We start from the raw sequence: 25,176 nt of genomic DNA on the forward strand, positions 1-25,176 counted from the left end.
TTTCAGTCCATAACGAGTACAATCTGTGGCTTGTGTATGTTCTCAGTGGGTGTGGGGGGGTTGTCAGGAGGGCTATCAGGGTGGCTGACTGGGGGGTGCTCAGAGGGGGTGGGATCCCCTGGGCTTGGGGTTCTTCATTTGTCTGTCCTGCTGTGTTGTCGATGCTATGGTCAGGGTCTGAGGTGGACTGTTCTACAGTGGTGTTCAAGACTTTGGTCAGGGTCTGAGGCGGGCTGTTCTGCTGGCTACTCTGCGGGGGTGGCCAGCTCTTTAATGGTTGAGGGGGTATGGTGAGCTGGACTATTTTTTGTGCTGACTGGAGTGTGTTCACCTGCTGTTCCAGCTCCACCTGCCTTAACTCCAGCTGGGTGAATGTGTCCTTCATTTCAATGAGGGAGTAGTTCTCTGTGCTGGGAGGTTGACTTTCTGCTTGGGGTTGCCTGTTTCTGGGGATGTATAATGAAGAAGTCTGGTCTGACACGCTCGGGGTGGGGCTATCTTTCTCAAGAGAGAACTTATCCTGCTGAGCTATGTCTTTGATTATGTGGAAGTCCAGCTGAAACTGTTTGGTGTTGCCCTGTACCATTATTGTTCCAGACTTGTCTCTCTCTCACTCTCCCATCTCACTGTCTCTCTGTCTCTCTCTCTCCCCCACCTCTATGCCCCCCTACCTCTCTGTCTCTCCCCACCTCTGTCTCCCTCTCCCCCCACCTCTCTGTGTGTCTCTCTCACCACCCCACCACTCTGTCTCTCTATCTCCCCCACCTCTCTCTCTTCCTTTCTCTCTCTGTCTCTCTAGGTGTGAGTGTCATGGCCATGCTGATCAGTGTGACACCAGTGTGACTCCCTACCGCTGTGCTTGTCTGCCAGAGAGCCATACAGAGGGACACAACGTGAGTCATGCACGCGCACACACACTTACGCACGCATACACACACACACACACACACACACACACACACACACACACACACACACACACACACACACACACACACACACACACACACACACACACACACACACACACACACACACACACACACACACACACACACACACACACACACACTCCCCCATACCCCCTCCTTGTCCCTCTCTCTCTCTGTAAAGAGTTTTGTTGTGTTTGACACAGAGGGAGATGGAGCCTCTGTCTCAGCTTTCCTCTGTCTGAAGATCACCTCACAAACACACACACCACAGGTGCAGGGAGACAGACAGCCTTCTGTACTGTCCTAACCTCACAGATCTACCTAACACTCACCACAGGTGCAGGGAGACAGACAGCCTTCTGTACTGTCCTAACCTCACAGATCTACCTAACACTCACCACAGGTGCAGGGAGACAGACAGCCTTCTGTACTGTCCTAACCTCACAGATCTACCTAACACACACCACAGGTGCAGGGAGACAGACAGCCTTCTGTACTGTCCTAACCTCACAGATCTATGTAACACACAAACACAGCTCTACCCAACACATAAACACAGGTGCAGGGAGACAGACAGCCTTCTGTACTGTCCTAACCTCACAGATCTATGTAACACACAAACACAGCTCTACCCAACACAAAAACACAGATCTACCTACCACACATACACAGATCTACCTAACACACACACCACAGGTGCAGGGAGACAGACAGCCTTCTGTACTGTCCTAACCTCACAGATCTATGTAACACACAAACACAGATCTACCTAACACATAAACACAGGTGCAGGGAGACAGATAGCCTTCTGTACTGTCCTAACCTCACAGATCTACCTAACACACACCACAGGTGCAGGGAGACAGTGGTTTTAGCCTGTAGCTTGGGACTAGGGTTGCAAAATGCAGTTTTCTAGGTTTCCTTGATTTCCTGCTTATTACCTTCTTATTCCACAAGTCTCCCAATTGGGATTTATGCAAAACCTGGACACTCTCACGTCATTTTGAAACCTGACTTGGCACTGCTTATAGTTTCTCTCCCCCAGTGAGACAGTAAGGTCTCTCATTTTTCATTAGGGCTCATGCATAATTCACGCTCAATCCCAGCCCTCTCTCAAACTCTGTGTTGTGTAGGGTCGTGGTGTTGCTGTTGTTATAGTTGACAAACAGAGCTACATCCCAGACACAGATGGTGGAATAAGAGAGGACATCCACATACCTGACCCCTACACACCCTATACCTGTCTCTCAATTTAAAATGCCTCCGTCTCCTTTTCACTTCATTTAACTCCTGATTTACTTAACACAAGGTACATCTCAATAGGTGGTCTAGGTAAATCATTACATCACAAGTGGAGGGGTGGGCTTTTCCTCTTTTGTTCTCTATTGTTCCTCACGCAAGGAGGAGGGCCGATGACATCACAAATCACCATCAGACCAACTCCTTGAATGGCCTACTCCATGAAGATTACACTTGTGACTAAAAAACACTATTTTGCTCAAAACATAATTTTTTACCGTTAAGTGTGTATTTATACGTGGGATATTGTTTTTCAACAGGAAAAGTTCCAAAATAGCTGGAGTGCTTCTTTAACCTAAGAACAAATTCTTATTTTGAATGACGGCCTACCCCGGCCAAACCCAGACGACACTGGGCCAATTGTGCACCACCCTGTCATGACGTTGCCCTCTTTGGGTACAGCGAGCACAGTTAACCCCATCCCTCTGCACCATCCGCCTACTTCTGCACCTATCTCCCTCTGTCTCCTACACCCAGGCTGCTGTGGTCAGAAGGGGTCGTAAATTCCTAAGAAAATGTCCTGCCTCATGGCCACAGTATAAAGAGACAGAGTGTTTTCATAGAGAGACAAAGAAATTCTTCCACCTCACAGAATTGGAGAACCGAACGACATTTATGTTCTGGAGAAGGTATAAAAGATCGGTGAAGAATCCAGCTACGAACCGGTCCGTTTGGTACAATTTTGTGAAACTCATGAGAGACAATACGGCCATATTACCATAATAATGTTTATATACTAGCCTCAGCTATGAGACTTACATCTAATGGTTGTATAAAATTAATGAATAAGGATAAATCTATTTGGAATATGTTGGGATGCTTGTAAGATGATAATGTGAGAGAATTGTATTTTCTGTTTTAAAGTTTTACCAAGTCATCGGTACGCCCCCAGGGACACAGACAGGACCTGGTGTCATGAGACAGCCTTTTTCTGTATTCCAAATATAAACCCCACCCAGGGTTTCTTTCCCCAGACCAGGCCTCCACTCCATTGCGAGTTGTCTAATTGGTTTGACCATGCATCCCTCTACTGAACTTTAACCATACCACGTGGTTAAACTATTAGACTATCGATACAGAATAAGAACAAGTCTTTGATATTAATTACTAGTCTGCAGCTAGGAATTCGGTATCATTGAACGCGACAACCGCCGGAAACATCTGGCCTATAACGACATGAACGAATGTCGCTTTGAAACATCCATTCTAACCAAGAGAGAGAGAGAGAGAGAGAGAGAACTCTCCAACAGAACGAACTTTCCAACAAAGATCCCGACGACACACTGAGCGTAAATATATATATATTGATTGCAATTGTTCCCGAATGAGTGAGCGTTCATGTGCAAAGGATTAGCAGTTCAATTGTATAATATTAAATTCTGAACCACCCCTTTTGTTTAACAAGGCGCCATGCCGGTTTAGCCCACTAGGACACATTCCTCTACCATTTCTTTGTAATGATACCTACTGTTTTGTATGCCTTTCTGTTGAATTATTTAGTTTAGCAAATAAATGATTTTAAGACAACTGATGTATGGATGACTCATAGTGAAGACTGGGTTCGTGCAGATAACCAACAATTTACGACGTTTGGAATGAGACTGACGAGGTAAAGAATACGTCATTAAATCAGAAGACTCAGAGATCAGATATTATGATATCTGATAGTTATATTAGGAAAATTATAACTTTGTAATCTGAATATTTTCCTTGGTGCCCCGACCTCCTAGTTAATTACAGTTACACGATTAATCAGTTTAATCGCGTAATAATAATTATAGAGAGTTATTTGATAAAAATAAGTCTTCAGTTTTAATGATGCCAAAGACACGACAACCCTATGGGACTCCCAATCACGGCTGGATGTGATACAGCCTGGATTCAAACCAGGGACTGTAGTGACACGTCTAGCACTGAGATGCAGTGCCTTAGACCGCTGTGCCACTCGGGAGCCCAGACAAAGCGAGAAGTGGAAAGTTACTTTATTAACAAAATAAGACAGGCTTTATTCTGTGTGTGCGTGTGCGTGTGCGTGTGTGTGTGTATTGTGTGGTTCTCTGACATCCTCCAGTGCTCTCCTGGGTCACAATCCAAATAACATCTCAAATCGACTAGAACAATGACGCTCGCACCGCATTCATCTCTTATACGCTCACTCTCTCTTCTTCTCTTTCTCTTATACGCTCATTCTCTCTTCTTCTCTTTCTCTCATACGCTCACTCTCTCTTCTTCTCTTTCTCTTATACGCTCATTCTCTCTTCTTCTCTTTCTCTCATACGCTCACTCTCTCTTATTCTCTTTCTCTTATACGCTCACTCTCTCTTCTCTTTCTATTATTCACTCTCTCTTCTCTTTCTGTCATACGCTCTCTTTCTTTCCATTTCTCACTTTCTCTGTTTAGGTCTCTCTCCCTCTTTCACTTTCTATTTCTCTCTCTCTGTCTCTCTCTCTCTCTCTCTCGCTCTCTCTCTATATATATACCTCTTTTCTCTCTCTCTCTCTCTCTCTCTCTCTCTCTCTCTCTCCCTCTCTCTCTCTCTCTGTATGTGTGTGTCAATATTGAAGCATGCACGAGAGCACCAGCTGTTCCTGACGACTTTGTGATCACGCTCTTCGTAGCCTATGTGAATTAGACCTTTAAACAGGTCAACATTCACAAGGCCGCTGGGCCAGACGGATTACCAGGACGTGTAATCTGAGCATGCGCTGACCAACTGGCAAGTGTCTTCACTGACATTTTCAACCTCTCCCTGTCTGAGTCTGTAATACCAACATGTTTCAAGCATAGTTCCTTTGCCCAAGAACACCAAGGTAACCTGCCTAAATGATTACCGACCCGTAGCACTCACGTCTGTAGCCATGAAGTGCTTTTAAAGGCTGGTCATGGCTCACATCAACACCATCATCCCAGAAACCCTAGACCCACTCCAATTTGCATACCGCACCAACAGATCCACAGATGATGCAATCTCTATTGCACTCCACACTGCCCTTTCCCACCTGGAAAAAAGGAACACCTATGTGAGAATGCTGTTCATTGACTACAGCTCAGCGTTCAACACCATAGTGCCGACAAAGCTCATCACTAAGCTAAGGTCCCTGGGACTAAAAACCTCCCTCTCCAACTGGATCCTGGACTTCCTGACGGGCCGCCCCCAGGTGGTAAGGGTAGGTAACAACACAATCGCCACGCTGATCCTCAACATGGGGGCCCCTTAGGAGTGCTTGATCAGTCCCCCCCTGTACTCTCTGTTCTCCCAGGACTGCACGGCCAGGCACGACTCCAACACCATCATTAAGTTTGCCGATGACACAACAGTGGTAGGCCTGATCACCAACAACGGGAGCCTATATGGAGGAGGTCAGAGACCTGGCTGTGCGCTGCCAGAATGTGTGGTGCCAGGATAACAACTTCTCCCTCAACGTGATCAAGACAAAGGAGATGATCGTGGACTACAGGAAAAGGAGGGCCGAGCATGCCCCATTCTCATCGACGGGGCTGTAGTGGAGCAGGTTAAGAGCTTCAAGTTCCTTGGTGTCCACATCACCAACAAACTATCATGGTCCAAACACACCAAGACAGTCATGAAGAGGGCACGAGACTGAAAAGATTTGGCATGGTTCCTCAGATCCTCAAAATGTTCTACAGCTGCACCATCGAGAGCATACTGACTCGTTGTGTTAGAAGTTCACCTAGGGGTCATGATTGGGGCTGTACAAATGTTTGATGTATTAGAATAATTGATTATGCTTATGTTGTATAAATAGAAGGGGAGGGGTTATAAAGACCCCTTCTTACATGTATAAGGTCCTAGACTACAGATTAACAATATATATATTCATTATAGAGGTTTAGAATTGTTCCACAGTTGTTTTGTAGTTCTCTCTCTCTCTCTTATAAAGAGACCCCTCTGGGAAATGTGTGACTGAGACAGAACTCTGCAGGGGAGTGTGGGAGATAAGAGACTAGTCAGACATTCCACAATATAAACTTTGGGGAGTGGACATTTATTGCCTAGCTTTTAGATAACACTGAAACTCTATGTTTGTATAGCTATGGATGCATGGGCTCAGGAGTAGAAGGTAATGACGTAGTCAGTGACATCATTAAGGCTGGACTTCGGTTTAATAAAACAACTTGAGACTTTTTCTATGGGGCAGAACTTACTCGGAAACATGCATGCTATGTTCCTGATTGTCAACTTCTGTCTGCAATTGTATTAATAAAGGTTTTTGAATTATTTAATTAAAGATATTGTCATAATGCTAATTTCACCAATGAGCCAATGATTGACAAGGATGAAAGGAATGAACCCTAACAGTTCCATCACTGCCTGGTATGGCAACTGCTCAGCCTCTGGCCGTAAGGCGCTACAGAGGGTAGTGCGTACGGCCCAGTACACCACTGGGGCCAAACTCCTGCTATCCAGGACCTCTATACCAGACGGTGTCAGAGGAAGGTCCTAAAAATTGTCCAAAACTCCAGCCACCCTAGTCATAGACTGTTCTCTCTGCTACCACACGGCAAGCGGTACCAGAGTGCAAAGTCTAGGTCCAAAAGGCTTCTTAACAGCTTCTACCCCGAAGCCATAAGACGCCTGAACAGCTTATCAAATGGCTACCCTTTGTGTTTTGAATGGAAAACACACAGATAACCCCACAAGTATGTGCGTGTGTGCACCCTTGGTAAATATATATATATTTTATTTTATTTATTTAACCTTTGTTTAACTAGGCAAGTCAGTTAAGAACAAAGTCTTATTTACAATGAATTCCTAGGAACAGTGGGTTAACTGCCATGTTCAGGGGCAGAACGACAGATTTTTACCTTGTCAGCTCGGGGATTCGATCTAGCAAACTTTCGGTTACTGGCCCAACACTCTAACCACTAGGCTACCTGCAAAATTAGAGTTAAATGGAAGAAGTTTAGAACCACCAAGACTCTTCGTAGAGCTGGTCACCCGGCCAAACTGAGCAATCGGCCAAGGTGACCAAGAACCCGATGGTCACTCAGACAAAGCTCAAGAATTCCTCTGTGGAGATGGGAGAACCTTCCAGAAGGACAACAATCTCTGCAGCACTCCACCAATCAGGCCTTTATGGTAGAGTGGCCAGACGGAAGTCACTCCTCAGTAAAAGGCTCATGTCAGCCCGCTTGGAGTTTGCCAAAAGGCACATAAAGACTCTCAGACCATGAGAAACAAGATTCTCTGGTCTGATGAAACCAAGATGGAACTCTTTGGCCTGAATGCCAAGCGTCACCTCTGGAGGAAACCTGTCACCATCACTACAGTGAAGCATGGTGGTGGCAGCATCATGCTGTGGGGATGTTTTTCAGTGGCAGGGACTGGGAGACTAGTCAGGATCGAGGCAAAGATAAACAGAGCAAAGTACAGAGAGATCCTTGATGAAAACCTGCTCCAGAGCGCTCAGGACCTCAGACTGAGGCAAAGGTTCACCTTTCAACAGGACAACGACCCTAAACACACAGCCAAGACAACGCAGGTGTGGCTTCGGGACAAGTCTCTGAATGTCCTTGAGAGGCCCAGCCAGAGCCCAAACTTGAACCCGATCGAACATCTCTGGAGAGACCTGAAAATAGCTGTGCAGCAAAGCTCCCCGTCCAACCTGACAGAGCTTGAGAAGATATGCATAGATGAATGGGAGAACCTCCCAAAATACAGGTGTTCCAAGCTTGTAGCGTCATACCCAAGAAGACTCAAGGCTGTAATCGCTGCCAAAGGTGCTTCAACAAAGTACTGAGTAAAGGGTCAGAATACTTATGTAAATGTGATATTCTTTGCAAAAATTTATAAAAACATGTTTTTCCTTTGTCATTATGGGGTATTGTGTGTAGATTGATGAGGGGGGAAAACAATTTAATCAATTTTAGTTTAAGGCTGGAATTTAACAAAAATGTGGAAAAAGTCAAGGGGTCTGAATACTTTCCGAATGCACTGTATATCTGGGGAAGGGTATAAAACAATTTCTAGAGTGTTGAAAGTTTCCAAGAGCATAGTGGTTTCCATCATTGGGAAATACCCAGACACCGCCTACAACTAGCTGTCCGACTAAACTGAGCAACCGGGCAAGGACCTTGGTCAGGGAAGTGACCTAGAATGCAATGACCACTCTGACAGAACTACAGTGTTCCTTGGCTGAGATGGGAGCACTTCACCAATCTGGGCTTTATGGGAGAGTGATCAGACGGAAGCCACTCCTCAGTAAAAGGCACATGACAGCACGTCAGGTGTTTGCAAAAAGACACCTGAAAGATGGATTAAACAAACGAACAGTCAGTAACACAATATAAAAAAAAATATATATACAGTGTGTGCAAATGAGGTAAGATTCGGGAGATAAGACAATAAATAGGCTGTAGTGGCGAAGTAATTACAATTTATCAATTAACACTGGAGTGATAGATGTGCAGACGATGAATGTGCCTGTCGAGATACTGGGGTGCAAAGGAGAAGAAAAAAAATAACAATATGGGGATGAGGTAGTTGAATGGGCTATTTACAGATGGGCTATGTACAGGTGCAATGATCTGTGAGCTGCTCTGACAGCTGACGCTTAAAGTTAATGAGGGAGATATGAGTCTCCAGCTTCGGTCATTTTTGCAATTTCTTCCAGTCATTGGCAGCAGAGAACTGGAAGGAAAGGCGGCCAAAGAAGGAATTAGCTTTGGGGGTGACCAATGAAATATACCTGCTGGAGTGCGTGCTACGGGTGGGTGCTGCTATGGTGATGTCACGTTCGTCATAATAATGATCGGACCAAGGCGCAGCGTGAGTAGTGTTCCACATAATGTATTAGAAAGTGAAACTTTAGAAAAACATACTAAACAAATAAAGAATAAACGAACCGTGACTACAATGCAACTACACATAAACAATATCCCATAACCCCCAAGTGAAAAACAAGCTACTTAAGTATGATCCCCAATTAGAGACAATGATTACCAGCTGCCTCTAATTGGGAATCATACAAATCAACCAAACATAGAAAAACTAAACTAGAACCCCACATATAAAATAATAAATAGAAAACCCCCCAGTCACGCCCTGACCTACTCAAACATAGAAAATAAGAGCTTTCTATGGTCAAGACGTGACAGTACCCCCCCCCCAAAGGTGCGGACTCCGACCACAAAACCTGAAACAAAAAAGAGAGGGTTAGGGGGGTTGTCTAGTGTCGGTGGCGGCTCTGCAGGACGAAGAACCCTCTCCTCCTGCGGATCCGCCAGCATTGGAGGCGGCTCTGGTGCGGGCTGAAGAACACGCTCATCCTGTGGATCCAGCCATGGACCCAGGCTGAACACTGTGCCTGGACTGGGCACCAACGCAGAAGAAGACTCTGGCCTTGGAGCTGGAGGTCCCAAACCGTTGACCGTCTCAGGAGGTTCCGGACAATAGGCCGTCTCAGGAGGTTCTGGACCGTGGGCCGTCTCAGGAGGTTCCGTACCGTGGACCGTTTCTGGAGGTTCCGTACCGTGGGCCGTCTCAGGAGGTTCCGTACCGTGGACCGTTTCTGGAGGTTCTGTACCATGGACCGTCTCTGGAGGTTCCGGACCGTGGACCGTCTCTGGAGGTTCCGGACCGTGGACCGTCTCTGGAGGTTCCGGGCCGTGGACCGTCTCTGGAGGTTCCGGGCCGTGGACCGTCTCTGGAGGTTCCGGGCCATGGACCGTCTCAGGAGGTTCCGGGCTGTGGACCGTCTCAGGAGGTTCCGGACTGTGGGCCATCTCTGGAGGTTCCGGGCTGTGGACCGTCTCAGGAGGTTCCGGACTGTGGGCCGTCTCAGGAGGTTCCGGACTGTGGGCCGTCTCAGGAGGTTCCGGACTGTAGCCCGTCGTTGGAAGTTCCGGACTGTGGACCGTCGTTGGAGGTTCCGGGCTGTGGACCATCCCTGGAGGTTCCGGGCTGTGGACCGTCTCAGCAGGTTCCGGGCTGTGGACCGTCTCAGGAGGTTCCGGACTGTGGGCCGTTGTTGGAGGTTCCGGACTGTAGACCGTCGTTGGAGGTTCCGGACTGTGGACCGTCGTTGGACTGTGAAACGTCACCGGAAGCTCTGGCCTGGGAACTGTCGCCAGAAGCTCTGGACTGGGAACTGTCGCCGGAAGCTCTGGACTGGGAACTGTCGCTGGAAGCTCTGGACTGGGAACTGTCGCTGGAAGATCTGGACTAGGAACTGTCGCCGGAAGCTCTGGACTGGGTACTGTCGCCGGAAGCTCTGGACTGTGAAGGCGCACTGGAGGCCTGGTGCGTGGAGCCGGGACAGGTGGCCCCAGACTGGTGACACGCACCTCAGGGCGAGTGCGGGGAGCAGGCACAGGACGCACTGGGCTGTGGAGGCGCACTGGAGACCTGGTGCATAAAACTGGTGCAGGATATACTGGACCGTGGAGGCGCACTGGAGGTCTGGAGCATAGAGCTGGCACAACCCATCCTGGCTGGATGCTCACTTTAGCCCGGCAAGTGTGGGGCGCTGGCACAGGACGCACTGGGCTGTGAAGGCGCACTGGCGACACAGTGCGTAGAGCTGGCGCAGGATATCCTGGACCGAGGAGACGTACTGGAGACCAGGAACGCTGAGCCGGCACAACCCGTCCTGGCTGGATGCTCACTTTCGCACGGAAAGTGCGAGAAGCTGGCACTGAGCGCACCGGGCTGTGAATGCGCACTGGAGACACAGTGCGTATCACCGCATAACATGGTGCCTGAACGGTCACATGCTCCTTAAAGCGGGTGCGGGGAGTTGGCTCTGGTCTGAAACCTGGAGCCGCCAACCACCCCGTGTGCCCCCCCCAAAAAAAATTATTGGGGTTTCTGTGGCCTTCCTCCACGACTTCGTCGCTGTCCCTCCTTCGCTGCTTCTGCCTGCTTACATGGCAGGCTCTTATCTCCTGCCACTATTTCGTCCCAAGTCCAGGATATTCTCTCCCTAAGCTCCTCCACAGACCAGGATGCCATTATCTCCCGGGTACGCTGCTTGGTCCTTTGTAGATGGGATATTCTGTCAGTTTTGTCATGATAATGATTGGACCAAGGCGCAGCGTGAGTAGCGTTCCTCATAATTTATTAGAAAGTGAAACTTTAGAAAAAAATACAAAACAAATAAAGAATAAACGAACCGTGACTACAATGCAACTACACATAAACAATATCCCATAACCCCCAAGTGAAAAACAAGCTACTTAAGAATGATCCCCAATTAGAGACAACGATTACCAGCTGCCTCTAATTGGGAATCATACAAATCAACCAAACATAGAAAAACTAAACTAGAACCCCACATAGAAAATAATAATTAGAAGAAAAAAAACAGTCACGCCCTGACCTACACTAACATAGAAAATAAGAGCTTTCTATGGTCAGGACGTGACAGGTGATCAGTGAGCTGAGATAAGGCGGGGATTTACCTAGCAAAGACTTATAGATGACCTGGAGCTAGTTTGTTTGGCGACAAATATGAAGCGAGGGCCAGCCAACGAGAGCATACAGGTCGTAGTATATGGGGCTTTGGTGACAAAACGGATGGCACTGTGATAGACTGCATCCAATTTGTTGAGTAGAGTGTTGGAGGCTATTTTGTAAATGACGTCGCAAAGTCAAGGATCGGTAGGATAGTCAGTTTTACGAGGATATGTTTGGCAGCATGAGTGAAGGATGCTTTGTTGCGAAATAGGAAGCCGATTCTAGATTTAATTTTGGATTGGAGATGCTTAATGTTAGTCTGGAAGGAGAGTTTACAGTCTAACCAGTCAGAACCGTCGGGCAGGTGCGGGCAGCAATCGGTTGAAGAGCATGCATTTAGCTTTACTTGCATTTAAGAGCAGTTGGAGGCCACGGAAGGAGAGTTCCATGTCAGGCTCTTATCTCCTGCCACTATTTCGTCCCAAGTCCAGGATATTCGCTCTCTAAGCTCCTCCACAGACCAGGATGCCATTATCTCCCGGGTACGCTGCTTGGTCCTTTGTAGATGGGATATTGGCATTGAAGCTCGTCTGGAGGTTAGTTAACACAGTGTCCAAAGAAGGGCCAGAAGTATACAGAATGGTGTCGTCTGCGTAGAGGTGGATCAGAGAATCACCAGCAGCAAGAGCGACATCATTGATGTGTACAGAGAAAAGAGTCGGCCCGAGATTTGAACCCTGTGGCACCCCCATAGAGACTGCCAGAGGTCCGGACAACAGGCCCTCCGATTTGACACACTGATCTCTGTCTGAGAAGGAGTTGGTGAACCAGGCAAGGCAGTCATTTGAGAAACCAAGGCTGTTGAGTCTGCCAATAAGAATGTGGTGATTGACAGAGTCGAAAGCCTTGACCAGGTCGATGAATACGGATGCACAGTATTTTATCAATGGCGGTTATGATATTGTTTAGGACCTTGAGCGTGGCTGAGGTGCATCCATGACCAGCTCTGAAACCAGATTGCATAGCGGAGAAGGTACGGTGGGATTCGAAATGGTCAGTGATCTGTTTGTTAACTTCGCTTTCGAAGACCTTAGAAAGGCAGGGTTGGATAGATATAGGTCTGTAACAGTTTGGGTCTAGAGTGTCTCCCCTTTGAAGAGGGGGATGACCGCGGCAGCTTTCCAATCTTTGGGGATCTCAGACGATACGAAAGAAAGGTCGAACAGGCTAGTAATAGGGGTTGCAACAATTGCGGCGGATCATTTTAGAAAGAGAGGGTCCAGATTATCTAGCCCAGCTGATTTGTAAGGGTCCAGATTTTGCAACTCTTTCAGAACATCAGCTATCTGGATTTGGGTGAAGGAGAAATGGGGGAGGCTTGGGCAAAATGCTGTGGGGGGTGCCGGCTGTTGACTCGGGTAGGGGTAGCCAGGTGGAAAGCATGGCCAGCTGTAGACAAATGCTTATTGAAATTCTCAATTATTGTGGATTTATCAGTGGTGACAGTGTTCCCTAGCCTCATTGCAGTGGGCAGCTGGGAGGAGGTGCTCTTATTTTCCATGGACTTAACAGTGTCCCAGAACTTTTTGGAGTTTGTGCTACAGGATGCAAATTTCTGTTTGAAAAAGCTAGCCTTTGCTTTCCTAACTGCCTGTGTATATTTGTTCCTAACTACCCTGAAAAGTTGCATATCGCGGGGGCTATTCGATGCTAGTGCGGTACGCCACAGGATGTTTTTATGCTGGTCGAGGGCAGTCAGGTCTGAAGTGAACCAAGGGCTATATCGGTTCTACATTTTCTGAATGGGGCATGCTTATTTAAGATGGTGAGGAAGGCACTTTTAAAGAATAACCAGGCATCCTCTACTGACGGAATGAGGTCAATATCCTTCCAGGATACCCGGGCCAGGTCGATTAGAAAGGCCTGCTCGCTGAAGTGTTTTAGGGAGCGTTTGACAGTGATGAGGGGTGGTCGTTTGACCGCAGACCCATTAAGGACGCAGGCAATGAGGCAGTGATCGCTGCGATCCTGGTTGAAGACAGCATAGGTGTATTTAGAGGGCAGGTTGGTCAGGATGATATCTATGAGGGTGCCCGTGTTTATGGATTTGGGGTTGTACCTGGTAGGTTCATTGATAATTTGTGTGAGATTGAGGGCATCTAGCTTAGATTGTAGGACGGCCGGGGTGTTAAGCATGTCCCAGTTTAGGTCACCTAATAGTACGAGCTCTGAAGATAGATGGGGGACAATCAATTCACATATGGTGTCCAGGACACAGCTGGGGGCAGAAGGTGGTCTATAAGATGCGGCAACGGTGAGAGACTTGTTTCTGGAAAGGTGGATTTTTAGAAGTAAAAGCTTGAATTGTTTGGCCACAGACCTAGATAGTTTGACAGAACTCTGCAGGCTATCTCTGCAGTAGATTGCAACTCCGTCCCCTTTGTCAGTTCTATCTTGTTGGAAAATGTTATAGTTAGGGATGGAAATGTCAGGATTTTTGGTGGCCTTCCTATGCCAGGATTCAGACACGGCTAGGACATCCGGGTTGGCAGAGTGTGCTAAAGCATTGAATAAAACAAACTTAGGAAGGAAGCTTCTGATGTTAACATGCATGAAACCAAGGCTTTTACGGTTACAGAAGTCAACAAATGAGAGCGCCTGGGGAATGGGAGTGGAGCTAGGCGCTGCAGGGCCTGAATTAACCTCTACATCACCAGAGGATCAGAGGAGGAGTAGGATAAGGATACGGCAAAAGGCTATAAGAACTGGTCGTCTAGTGCGTTCAGAACAGAGAGTAAAAGGAGCAGGTTTCTAGGCGCGGAAGAATAGATTCAAGGCATAATGTACAGACAAGGGTATGGTAGGATGTTGATACAGTGGAGGTAAACCTAGGCATTGAGTGACGATGAGAGAGGTTTTATCTTTAGAGACACAATTTAAACCAGGTAAGGTCACCGCATGTGTGGGAGGTGGAACAAAAGGGCTAGCTAAGGCACATTGAGCAGGGCTGGAGGCTCTACAGTGTAGTTAGACAATAATCACTAACCAAAACAGCAATGGACAAGGCATATTGACATTACGGAGAGGCATGCGTAGCCGAGGGATCATAGGGACCAGTGAGTAGCTAGGCGAGCTGGAGACACAGCGATTCAGACAGCTAGCGGGCCGGGGATAGCAGGCTAGCAGAAGGGCCTTAGGGGGACGTCGCGACGGAAGAGTCTTTTGTAGCCCCCTCGGGTGGTTACGTTGGCAGGGCTCCGTGTAGGCATTAAAAGGGTCCAGGCCAATTGGCAAAATAGGTATTGTAGCCCAAGAAATTGGCTGATGGACCTCTTCAGCTAACAGTCCGATATGCTCTAGACAGCTAGCGGGCCGCGGCTAGCAGGCTAGTGGGTGGGCCTTCAGGGGACGTCGCGACGGACGGGCCTGCAGCTAGCCGGGAGATGGACCAAGCACGAGGCTAGTTCCCGGTTAACTGGTGCTTGCTTCGGGACAGAAACGTTCTAGATATACTGTATATTGAGAATCGCCCTTAATTTTGACAAAATTAAGATATGATTTGAAGGCCATATCCTCCAACCCTAGTGTGTGTGTTTATCTGTGTATAGGTCTGAGAGCCTCTGTTGAGTGGTGAAGCTTCTGCTGTGTGTCAGTGAGACATGCAGCAGCAGGCTGAGCAGAAGAGATATTAGACATAAATATTGCATGTATCCTGTAGAGTTAGATCGAGGCCGGGCCGTGACGGCTGCTCTGCTCAGCTGCAGAATTTCCACAGTGACATTAAAATGGCCGAGATGGTCAGACATGTGTCAGCATGATGATCACTGGAGAGGTCGGAGCAGAGGCCCAAGACACACACACACACACTTGACATGCAAGTACACACCCATACACACACACACACACGGCACACACACACAAAGTATGCAGACACACGAATGCAAGTGGACACGCCTACTTTTCTTATTCTAATTCATTGGTAGTTTCAGCTTTGTGACACGGAGACAAGCAATAAACAGAGCGGAAGGAGAGGCAGAGAAAGAAAGACATGAGGAAGAGGGAGTGTCTCTCGACTGTAGGTAAATTAGGAAAAAAGAAGGAAGAAGAGAGAGAGCGAGAGAGGAAGAAAGAAAAGGAAAGAGCGCTTAAGGTGTGTGTCTGATCTGTACTGACAGTTAGTAGAGGCCACGGTCTCTGTTGGCAAAGCATGCTAAAGCAGCACATTTTCACCAGCGACAAAGGTTAACTGTGGCTCACGCACACACGGATACCGCGATCTTTCCAGGGGGAGCGTGAAATTGGCCATGGCATTCAGAATGGGGTTAGATAGAACCACGAACGAACACACTCTGGATTTTTGACATCTCTGTTAAGATAAATCCACACTCAGCTAGTTTCCTCTAGCAGTTTAACACAGAGACAGTCCTATACCTCCCCCATCTCTAGTGATTTCAATTAATACATGTGATTATCTCCATCTCACAGTCATCAGTTTAGCATTATCAATCAATACCTGTGATTACTCTGTCATAACTTATTGATTCGTAATTGATACACAGACATTATGTCAGGTCACTCTGATTATTACTTTTCTTATACAGCTTGGTTTGATTTTATGGGGGAAGCTCACCTCATCCACATTGATACCAAGGAAGCTATTTTTGGTCAGAAATCTAAACACACATCAGCTATTACATTTACATTTTGGTCATTCAGCAGACGCTCTTATCCAGAGCAACTTACAGTAGTGAATGCATACATTTCAGACATTTCATACATTTTTTTTCCCTATACTGGTCCCCCGTGGGAATCGAACCCACAACCCTGGCGTTGCAAACACCATGCTCTACCAACTGAGCCCCATGGGACCCTGTCACGGAGAAGTGAGGAAAGAGAGTGCCCAGGAATGATTCTGTGGCCATGAAATACCAACAATTTCAGAAATACCACAAAGCATCACCAGTGTTGATTTCTACATAAAGAATGTGTACTGCTATCCCAACCCGATGCAGCCCAACACTTCAGAATTCATAGAGAGAGAGAATGAATGCCCCCAAAAAACAAAAAACCTTTCTCTTTCATTTGCTATGCTAATGTGTGCTGCACACTTAACTATGAGAACGAGGGAGGAGGAGGAGAGGAGGGAGGAAGAAAGAAAGAGAGAGACGTAGAGAGGGATTTCTCTTGGAAGTGAGGAATGAAAAGCAGCTTTGATTTGTGAAGCGTTGAGGAACAAGGAGATCCAGGCAACGCATGCTAATGGAGGCCTGTTTTAACTGGCGAGGACGCCTGCCTGTGAATACACACCTCCCCAGACGGACCCGTGTTCGTTAGCGAGAGTGTATGCCTGTGTGCGTGCATGTGTGTGTGTGTGCGTGATGTCTCAGGAGAAGCCCCCCCCGCTGCTTCATCAGATCCACTTAATAATCACCCAACGGGAATGTCGGCCTGGGCCCTGTTCAAACACCTACACACGCAGATAAATAATTTATGTCTTTAAAATCATATTCATGTTTTAGACATGCAGATACATGTATGTTTTTGTAATGCTATGTGTAACTTTGTATAACTAAAGGAAAAGAGATCCCGATGAATATATTAGTGTGTTTAAGGAGCTTGCTGACACAGAAACAGACTGTCACCCAGGCTAGATAACGTAATCTCAGTGATACCTGTGTGTGTGTGTGTGTGTGTGTGTGTGTGTGTGTGTGTGTGTGTGTGTGTGTGTGTGTGTGTGTGTGTGTGTGTGTGTGTGTGTGTGTGTGTGTGTGTGTGTGTGAGAGAGATTAATTATCTTATCTCTCCCAGGGATTCTTCATTCCCTGAGTGTAGTTTACTGTCTCCATGTTGGTTGGTGTACAGGTATTGTACTGCTCTGTATGGGCTGACAGGTATTGTACTGCTCTGTATGGGCTGACAGGTACTGTGCTGCTCTGTATGGGCTGACAGGTACTGTACTGCTCTGTATGGGCTGACAGGTACTGTACTGCTCTGTATGGGCTGACAGGTACTGTACTGTTCTGTATGGGCTGACAGGTACTGTACTTCCTATCTCTGTCTAGCCCGGATGTTACCTGGTAAGGAGATAGTGTGGAGAGACTTGGTGTGTGTTCCTCTTCTTTTCTCCAGAATTCTTGTGAGTCTGCAATCTGAGGGAAATATGTGTCTCTAATATGGTCATAAATTCAACATGACGTTAGGAAGTGCATCTCAGTTTCCAGCTCATTTTGTAGACAGTGTGCACATAGACTGTCTTTTCTTGAGAGCCAGGTCTGCCTACGGCCTCTCAATAGCAAGGCTATGCTCATAGAGTCTGTACATAGTCAAAGCTTTCCTTCATTTTGGGTCAGTCACAGTGGTCAGGCATTCTGCCACTATGTACTCTCTGTTTAGGGCCAAATAGCATTCTAGTTTGCTCAGTTTTTTTGTTAATTCTTTCCAATGTGTCAAGTAATTATCTTTTTGTTTTCTCATGATTTGGTTGGGTCTAATTGTGTTGCTGTCCTGGGGCTCTGTGGGGAGTGTTTGTGAACAGAGCCCCAGGACCAGCTTGTGTAGGGGATTCTTCTCCAGGTCCATCTCTCTGTAGGTGATGGCATTGTTATGAAAGGTTTGGGAATCGCTTCCTTTTAGGCTGTTGTAGAATTTAAAGTTATTTTCCTGGATTTTGCTAATTAGTGGGTATCGGCCTAATTCGGCTCTGCATGCATTATTTGGTGTTTTACATTGTACGCAGAAGATATTTTTGCAGAATTCTGCATGCAGTTTGGTGGTTGTCCCATTTTGTGAATTCTTGGTTGGTGAGCAGACCCCAGACCTCACAACCATAAAGGGCAATGGGTTCTATAACTGATTCAAGTATTTTTAGCCAGATCCTAATTGGTATATCGAATTTGATGTTATCTTTTGATTGCGTAGAAGGCCCTTCTTGCCTTGTCTCTCAGATCGCTCACAGCTTTGTGGAAGTTACCTGTGGTGCTGATGTTTAGGTATGTATAGTTTTTTGTGTGCTCGTAGGGCAACGATGTCAAGATGGAATTTGTATTTTTGGTCCTGGTGACTGGACCTTTCTAGGAACACCATTATTTTGTTCTTACTGAGATTTACTGTCAGGGCCCAGGTCTGACAGAATCTGTGCAGAAGATCTAGATGCTGCTGTAGGCCCTCCTTGGTTGGGGACAGAAACACCAGATCATCAGCAAACAGTAGACATTTGACTTCAGATTCTAGTAGGGTGAGGCTGGATGCTGCAGACTGTTCTAGTGCCCTCACCAATTCGTTGATATATATGTTGTAGAGGGTGGGGCTCTCTCTCTCTCTCTCTTTGCTGTTACCACATCTCCTACCATCTTTCTTTCTCTCTCTCTCTCTCCCTCTCTCTCTCCCTCACTCACTCTCTGTCTCTCTCTCTTTCTCTCTCTCTCTCTGGGTTAGTGATTCCCTGTGGACTTGAGGCCCTCCACTCAGCAGGACTTTCGGCCCCAATCTGCCTCAATATGTCTTCTTCACCCCCCCCCATCTCTCTCTTCTTCCCCCTTTGTATCTCCCTCTCTATAAGCTATCCCTCCTTCTACCCACTCCCTCTCCTCGCCCCTCATTCCTCCCTCCCTCTCTCTCTCCTTCCTCCATCTCTCAGTGTGTCAGACAGTGGCGTAGCAGCACAGGTTTGTCTGTGTGTGAGTCACCAGGGAGCCCCGTGTTTTTAAATACATTTTTAATCATTCCATTTGATGCTCCTCTTGTCCACCATAATTTGTACTGACTGCTGAAAAGAATCAAAGACCATCAGCGCTTCAGCGCCAACACAAAAATACATTTTTCATTCCTTGTCTTTTTTTCCTCTCCGCCTCACACCTCGACATGCTTGTTTTGACATAAAAGTGGCCTATTTTAACGATGCTGTTGTTGAAAGTCACTTTTAATTTCCCTACCTGATTTCCCTATGGTGTGTCTGTACATTTCAATGTGAATACAGGAGAGTGAGGAGTGGGGTTTTATATATTCACGACACAATGGCAACACAATGAATGACAGCCGATGGTGAATGTGTACTGTTTCTCTCTTTAAAAAAGGTGCATAAGGGGAATATGTTGTTTGTGCTCTATTCTACCTGTGTTGCTCTCTGTTGTCAACGCTTTCTTCACTTGTCTAACAGAGGTCCTCTGAGATGTCCGTTTTGTTTTAATAGAATAGAAAAAAAACACTTTATATTTACAGTTACTGTACATAAAACATACATTTGAGATTTTTTTTTGTTCTGTTTGTCTGTTAATTATTTATGTGTGTGTGTTACAGTGCCAGCGCTGTGCCCCACTCTACAATGACAAACCCTTCAGGTCAGGTGACCAGGTCCAAGCCTACAGCTGTCGACCATGTGACTGCCATGGCCACGCCCTTTCCTGTCACTATGACATCACAGCTGACGCCCACCCCACTGAACACTACAGAGGAGGGGGAGGGGTGTGTGACGACTGTATGCACAATACTACAGGTATATAACTATACTGAACAAAAATATAAACTCAACATGAAACAATTTCTACATTTTTTTATATAGTGTGTGATTGAATTCTAATGACTTAATAATGATCTCCCCATCTCCACATCTTCAATCCCTCTTTCCTCTTTGACCTCTACCACCTCACACACCTACGCCCACTCTATCACTCACCTCTACCCCTTAACCTCCACCCCTGCCTCTACCACCTCACACACCTACGCTCACCCTATCACTCACCTCTACCCCTTAACCTCCACCCCTGCCTCTACCACCTCACACACCTACGCTCACCCTATCACTCACCTCTACCCCTTAACCTCCACCCCTGCCTCTACCACCTCACACACCTACGCCCATCCTATCACTCACCTCGACCCCTTAACCTCCACCCCTGCCTCTACCACCTCACACACCTACGCCCACCCTATCACTCACCTCGACCCCTTAACCTCCACCCCTGCCTCTACCACCTCACACACCTATGCTCACCCTATCACTCTCCTCTACCCCTTAACCTCCACCCCTGCCTCTACCACCTCACACACCTACGCCCACCCAATCACTTACCTCTCACCTCTACCCCTTACCCTCTACCCCCTCCTTTATCTCTCATCCTTTCATCCTCCCTCTCTCTCCCCTCTCCCCCCTCTCTCGCTGTCCTCCCCACCCTTTCTCTCTCACTCTCTCTCCCTCCCTCCTCTGTCCCCCCTCCCTCCCTCCCTCTATCTCCCATTCTCTCCCCCCGCCCCTCTCTCTCCTTCCAGGTCGTAGCTGTGAGTCTTGTGTTAGTCAGTTCTACAGGGAGGTGGTTGCTGACCCCAGGTCAGAGGTTGTGTGTCGACCATGTGACTGTCACACACCTGGCTCCATCAACGGTAGTCTGGAGTGTCACCCGGTAAGGACCTATTCTTTTTCCTTTTCTTCCTCCTTCCTCCTTCACCCTACCTGTATCCTCCTGTAGGTATAATCAACATCAGTCTGGTGTGTCACCAGATTCTTCCTCCTTCCTCCTTCACTCTACCTGTATCCTCCTGTAGGCATAACCAACATCAGTCTGGTGTGTCACCAGATTCTTCCTCCTCCCTCCTTCACTCTACCTTTATCCTCCTGTAGGCATAATCAACATCAGTCTGGTGTGTCACCAGATTCTTCCTCCTCCCTCCTTCACTCTACCTGTACCCTCCTGTAGGTATAATCAACGTCAGTCTGGTGTGTCACCAGATTCTTCCTCCTTCACTCTACCTGTACCCTCCTGTAGGCATAATCAACGTCAGTCTGGAGTGTCACCAGATTCTTCCTCCTTCACTCTACCTGTATCCTCCTGTAGGTATAATCAACGGCAGTCTGGTGTCACCAGATAGGCTTCCCTATCTTTCTTCTCGTCTTCTTCCTCCTTCTCCTCTTCCTCTTCCTCCTCCTCCCTCTTCTTTCTCCTCAGCCCTCCTTCTTTCTCTTCTTCCTCTCTCCCCTTCTAGTATTATCATACCTTAGTTTACCATAGACCAGGGCTATTAAATTCTAGTCCTACCTGGTTGTTAATTGCACACACCTGGTGCCCCAGGTCTGAATTAGTCCCTGATTGGAAGGAGAGAAGGAAAACCAGAAGTGTTTTGGCCCTCCAGGACCGGAATTGAACAGCCCTACCATAGAGCCTCCACGGATATGTTGGTTCTCCCAGAGCCATCTATCAGGTTATATAGCTGTGTGATGTGGGAGACTGAGAGTGAGTATGTAAAAGTGTCATCACTGCTCCTAGCCGTCTAGAGAGAAACCCCACATTCCCTCCCTTTCTTTAGCTAAATATCACGGTGGCCATTCTGGAGAGACAGGTGATGTCGACAGAGACAGTGGATGACAAATTCAAAATCAATCTGAGGGTCAGTCCCAAGGAGAATAGTAGCTGTTGTAATCTCTCCCAGTGAAGGATGACTCCCTCTATAGCTCCATAGATTCATGGCTTTCCCTCTAATATTTCCTCTCTCTTTCACTGCTTTGGTGGTGTCAGGTGCTCCTGGGAGTTTCCACCATATTTCTGATACTAGTCATTTTACTTTCAAATCAGTGTAGGGAAGTGAGCAAGTGCACACTTTGGGAGGATGGAGAGATAATTTGGGACATAGCCGTTGTCTACGGTCCAATGCTGAGCTCGATTGGTTTGGTTTGTATGTCATGTTCGTTTGGTGAAATACGGAGCCAACTAACCAAACACTTAACCAAACACACAAACAAACAAACAATGCAAGCACTTCTCAGCACACACACACACACACACACACACACACACACACACACACACACACACACACACACACACACACACACACACACACACACACACACACACACACACACTGCCCCTCAGTCTCTCAGGTGCTACAGTGAGGGAAAAAAATATTTGATCCCCTGCTGATTTTGTACGTTTGCCCACTGACAAAGAAATGATCAGTCTATAATTTTAATGGTAGGTTTATTTGAACAGTGAGAGACAGAATAACAAAAAAATCCAGAAAAACGCATGTCAAAAATGTTATAAAATGATTTGCATTTTAATGAGGGAAATAAGTATTTGACCCCTCTGCTAAACATGACTTAGTACTTGGTGGCAAAACCCTTGTTGGCAATCACAGAGGTCAGACGTTTCTTGTAGTTTGCCACCAGGTTTGCACACATCTCAGAGGGATTTTGTCCCAATCCTCTTTGCAGATCTTCTCCAAGTCATTAAGGTTTCGAGGCTGACGTTTGGCAACTCGAACCTTCAGCTCCCTCCACAGATTTTCTATGAGATTGAGGTCTGGAGACTGGCTAGGCCACTCCAGGACCTTAATGTGCTTCTTCTTGAGCCACTCCTTTGTTGCCTTGGCCGTGTGTTTTGGGTCATTGTCATGCTGGAATACCCATCCACGACCCATTTTCAATGCCCTGGCTGAGGGAAGGAGGTTCTCAACCAAGATTTGATGGTACATGGCCCTGTCCATCGTCCCTTTGATGCGGTGAAGTTGTCCTGTCCCCTTAGCAGAAAAACACCCCCAAAGCATAATGTTTCCACCTCCATGTTTGACGGTGGGGATGGTGTTCTTGGGGTCATAGGCAGCATTCCTCCTCCTCCAAACACGGCGAGTTGAGTTGATGCCAAAGAGCTCCATTTTGGTCTCATCTGACCACAACACTTTCACCCAGTTGTCCTATGAATCATTCAGATGTTCATTGGCAAACTTCAGACGGGCATGTATATGTGCTTTCTTGAGCAGGGGGACCTTGCGGGCGCTGCAGGATTTCAGTCCTTCACGGCGTAGTGTGTTAGCAATTGTTTTCTTGGTGACTATGGTCCCAGCTGCCTTGAGATCATTGACAACATCCTCCCGTGTAGTTCTGGGCTGATTCCTCACCGTTCTCATGATCATTGCAACTCCACGAGGTGAGATCTTGCATGGAGCCCCAGGCCGAGGGAGATTGACAGTTCTTTTGTGTTTCTTCCATTTGCGAATAATCACACCAACTGTTGTCACCTTCTCACCAAGCTGCTTGGCGATGGTCTTGTAGCCCATTCCAGCCTTGTGTAGGTCTACATTCTTGTCCCTGACATCCTTGGAGAGCTCTTTGGAGAGCTCTTTGGTCTTGGCCATAGTGGAGAGTTTGGAATCTGATTGATTGATTGCTTCTGTGGACAGGTGTCTTTTATACAGGTAACAAACTGAGATTAGGAGCAGTCCCTTTAAGAGTGTGCTCATAATCTCAGCTCGTTACCTGTATAAAAGACACCTGGGAGCCAGAAATCTTTCTGATTGAGAGGGGGTCAAATACTTATTTCCCTCATTAAAATGCAAATCAATTTATAACATTTTTGACATGCGTTTTTCTGGATTTTTTTGTAATTCTGTCTCTCTGTCACTGTCACTGTTCAAATAAACCTACCATTAAAATTATAGACTGATCATTTCTTTCTCAGTGGGCAAACGTACAAAATCAGCAGGGGATCAAATACTTTTTTCCCTCACTGTATGACCTCTTTACCCTACCCTCCTCATCCTTCTCTCCTCCTTCCTCATTCAAAATAATTGAGAAGCCTCGGTGAGTCCGAGCTGACCATCCGTGACACGCTCTCACAATGCACTGCTGCACAAGTGGACTAATTGGTAACATGTCTCTCCATCTCTTCCTCTCCTCGCTCCTCTCTTCCCTTCTCTCCGCCCCTACTCATCTCTCCCTCCTCTCTCTCTCTCTCTCTCTCTCTCTCTCTCTCGCACTCCTCTCATTCCCTCTCTCTCTTTTTCTCTCTTCCCCCTCCCCCTACCTCCCCCTCTCCCTCTCTAGGTGGGGGGCCAGTGTAAGTGTAAGAGGCGTGTGTCTGGCAGGCGGTGTGATGCGTGTCAGGTTGGATTCTACTCTCTGCAGCCGTGGGGCCCCGAGGGCTGTCTGCCGTGCGGCTGCAGCGCTGCAGGCACCCGGGGAGATGACGGCACCTGTCACCAGCAGTCAGGACAGTGCCAGTGCAAGACACACGTAATCGGTAGGTAGCAAGTTAGCACTTCTGGGTGATGGCTCTGGTCATAGGAGCACATGGGAGGCCTCTCTCTTTCTCTCTGCCTTGCTGTTATTTCTACACACATCACTCTCTCTCTCTCTCTCTCTCTCTCTCTTTTCTCTCTTTTTTTCTCTCTCTCTCTCTTCTCTCTCACTCTCTTTTCTCTCTCTCTTCTCTCTCACTCTCTTTTCTCTCTCTCTTTCTCTCTTCTCTCTCACTCTCTTCTCTGTCTCGTTCACTTCTCCCTCTCTATCTCTCTCTTGCTTCATCCTCTTCTCTATCTTTCTGCTCTCACTACCTTCCTCTCCTTATCTTTTGTTCCCCCTTCTATCTCTCTTTCCCAAAGGATAATGAGAGAGTAGATTTAGTTGATTAAAGAGTGAAGAGGAGAGAAAAAACAACATTTGTTCATTTTTTTCATTCTAGAAGATATTTAGTTATATCATAATGTACTCATTTGCAAGAAACACTAAACATAAACATGAATTGTTTGTATTTATAATA

At 47.0% G+C, this 25,176-nt stretch overlaps 1 protein-coding gene across 3 annotated transcripts in view; it reads left to right on the plus strand.

Moving 5' to 3' along the window:
* ush2a (Usher syndrome 2A (autosomal recessive, mild)) overlaps nucleotides 1–25,176 on the plus strand; it is a 436,139-nt gene that overhangs the window by 98,935 nt on the left and 312,028 nt on the right. For all 3 annotated transcript variants that reach the window (XM_045714834.1, XM_045714836.1, XM_045714830.1), the window contains 4 exons: nucleotides 800–893; nucleotides 19,946–20,141; nucleotides 20,915–21,045; nucleotides 24,462–24,657. In XM_045714834.1, the coding sequence (XP_045570790.1) occupies nucleotides 800–893; nucleotides 19,946–20,141; nucleotides 20,915–21,045; nucleotides 24,462–24,657 (617 nt within the window). The remainder of the gene's footprint in view (nucleotides 1–799; nucleotides 894–19,945; nucleotides 20,142–20,914; nucleotides 21,046–24,461; nucleotides 24,658–25,176) is intronic.

This window comes from Salmo salar, chromosome ssa01, assembly GCF_905237065.1.
Source record: "Salmo salar chromosome ssa01, Ssal_v3.1, whole genome shotgun sequence".
Lineage (NCBI taxonomy): Eukaryota > Metazoa > Chordata > Actinopteri > Salmoniformes > Salmonidae > Salmo > Salmo salar.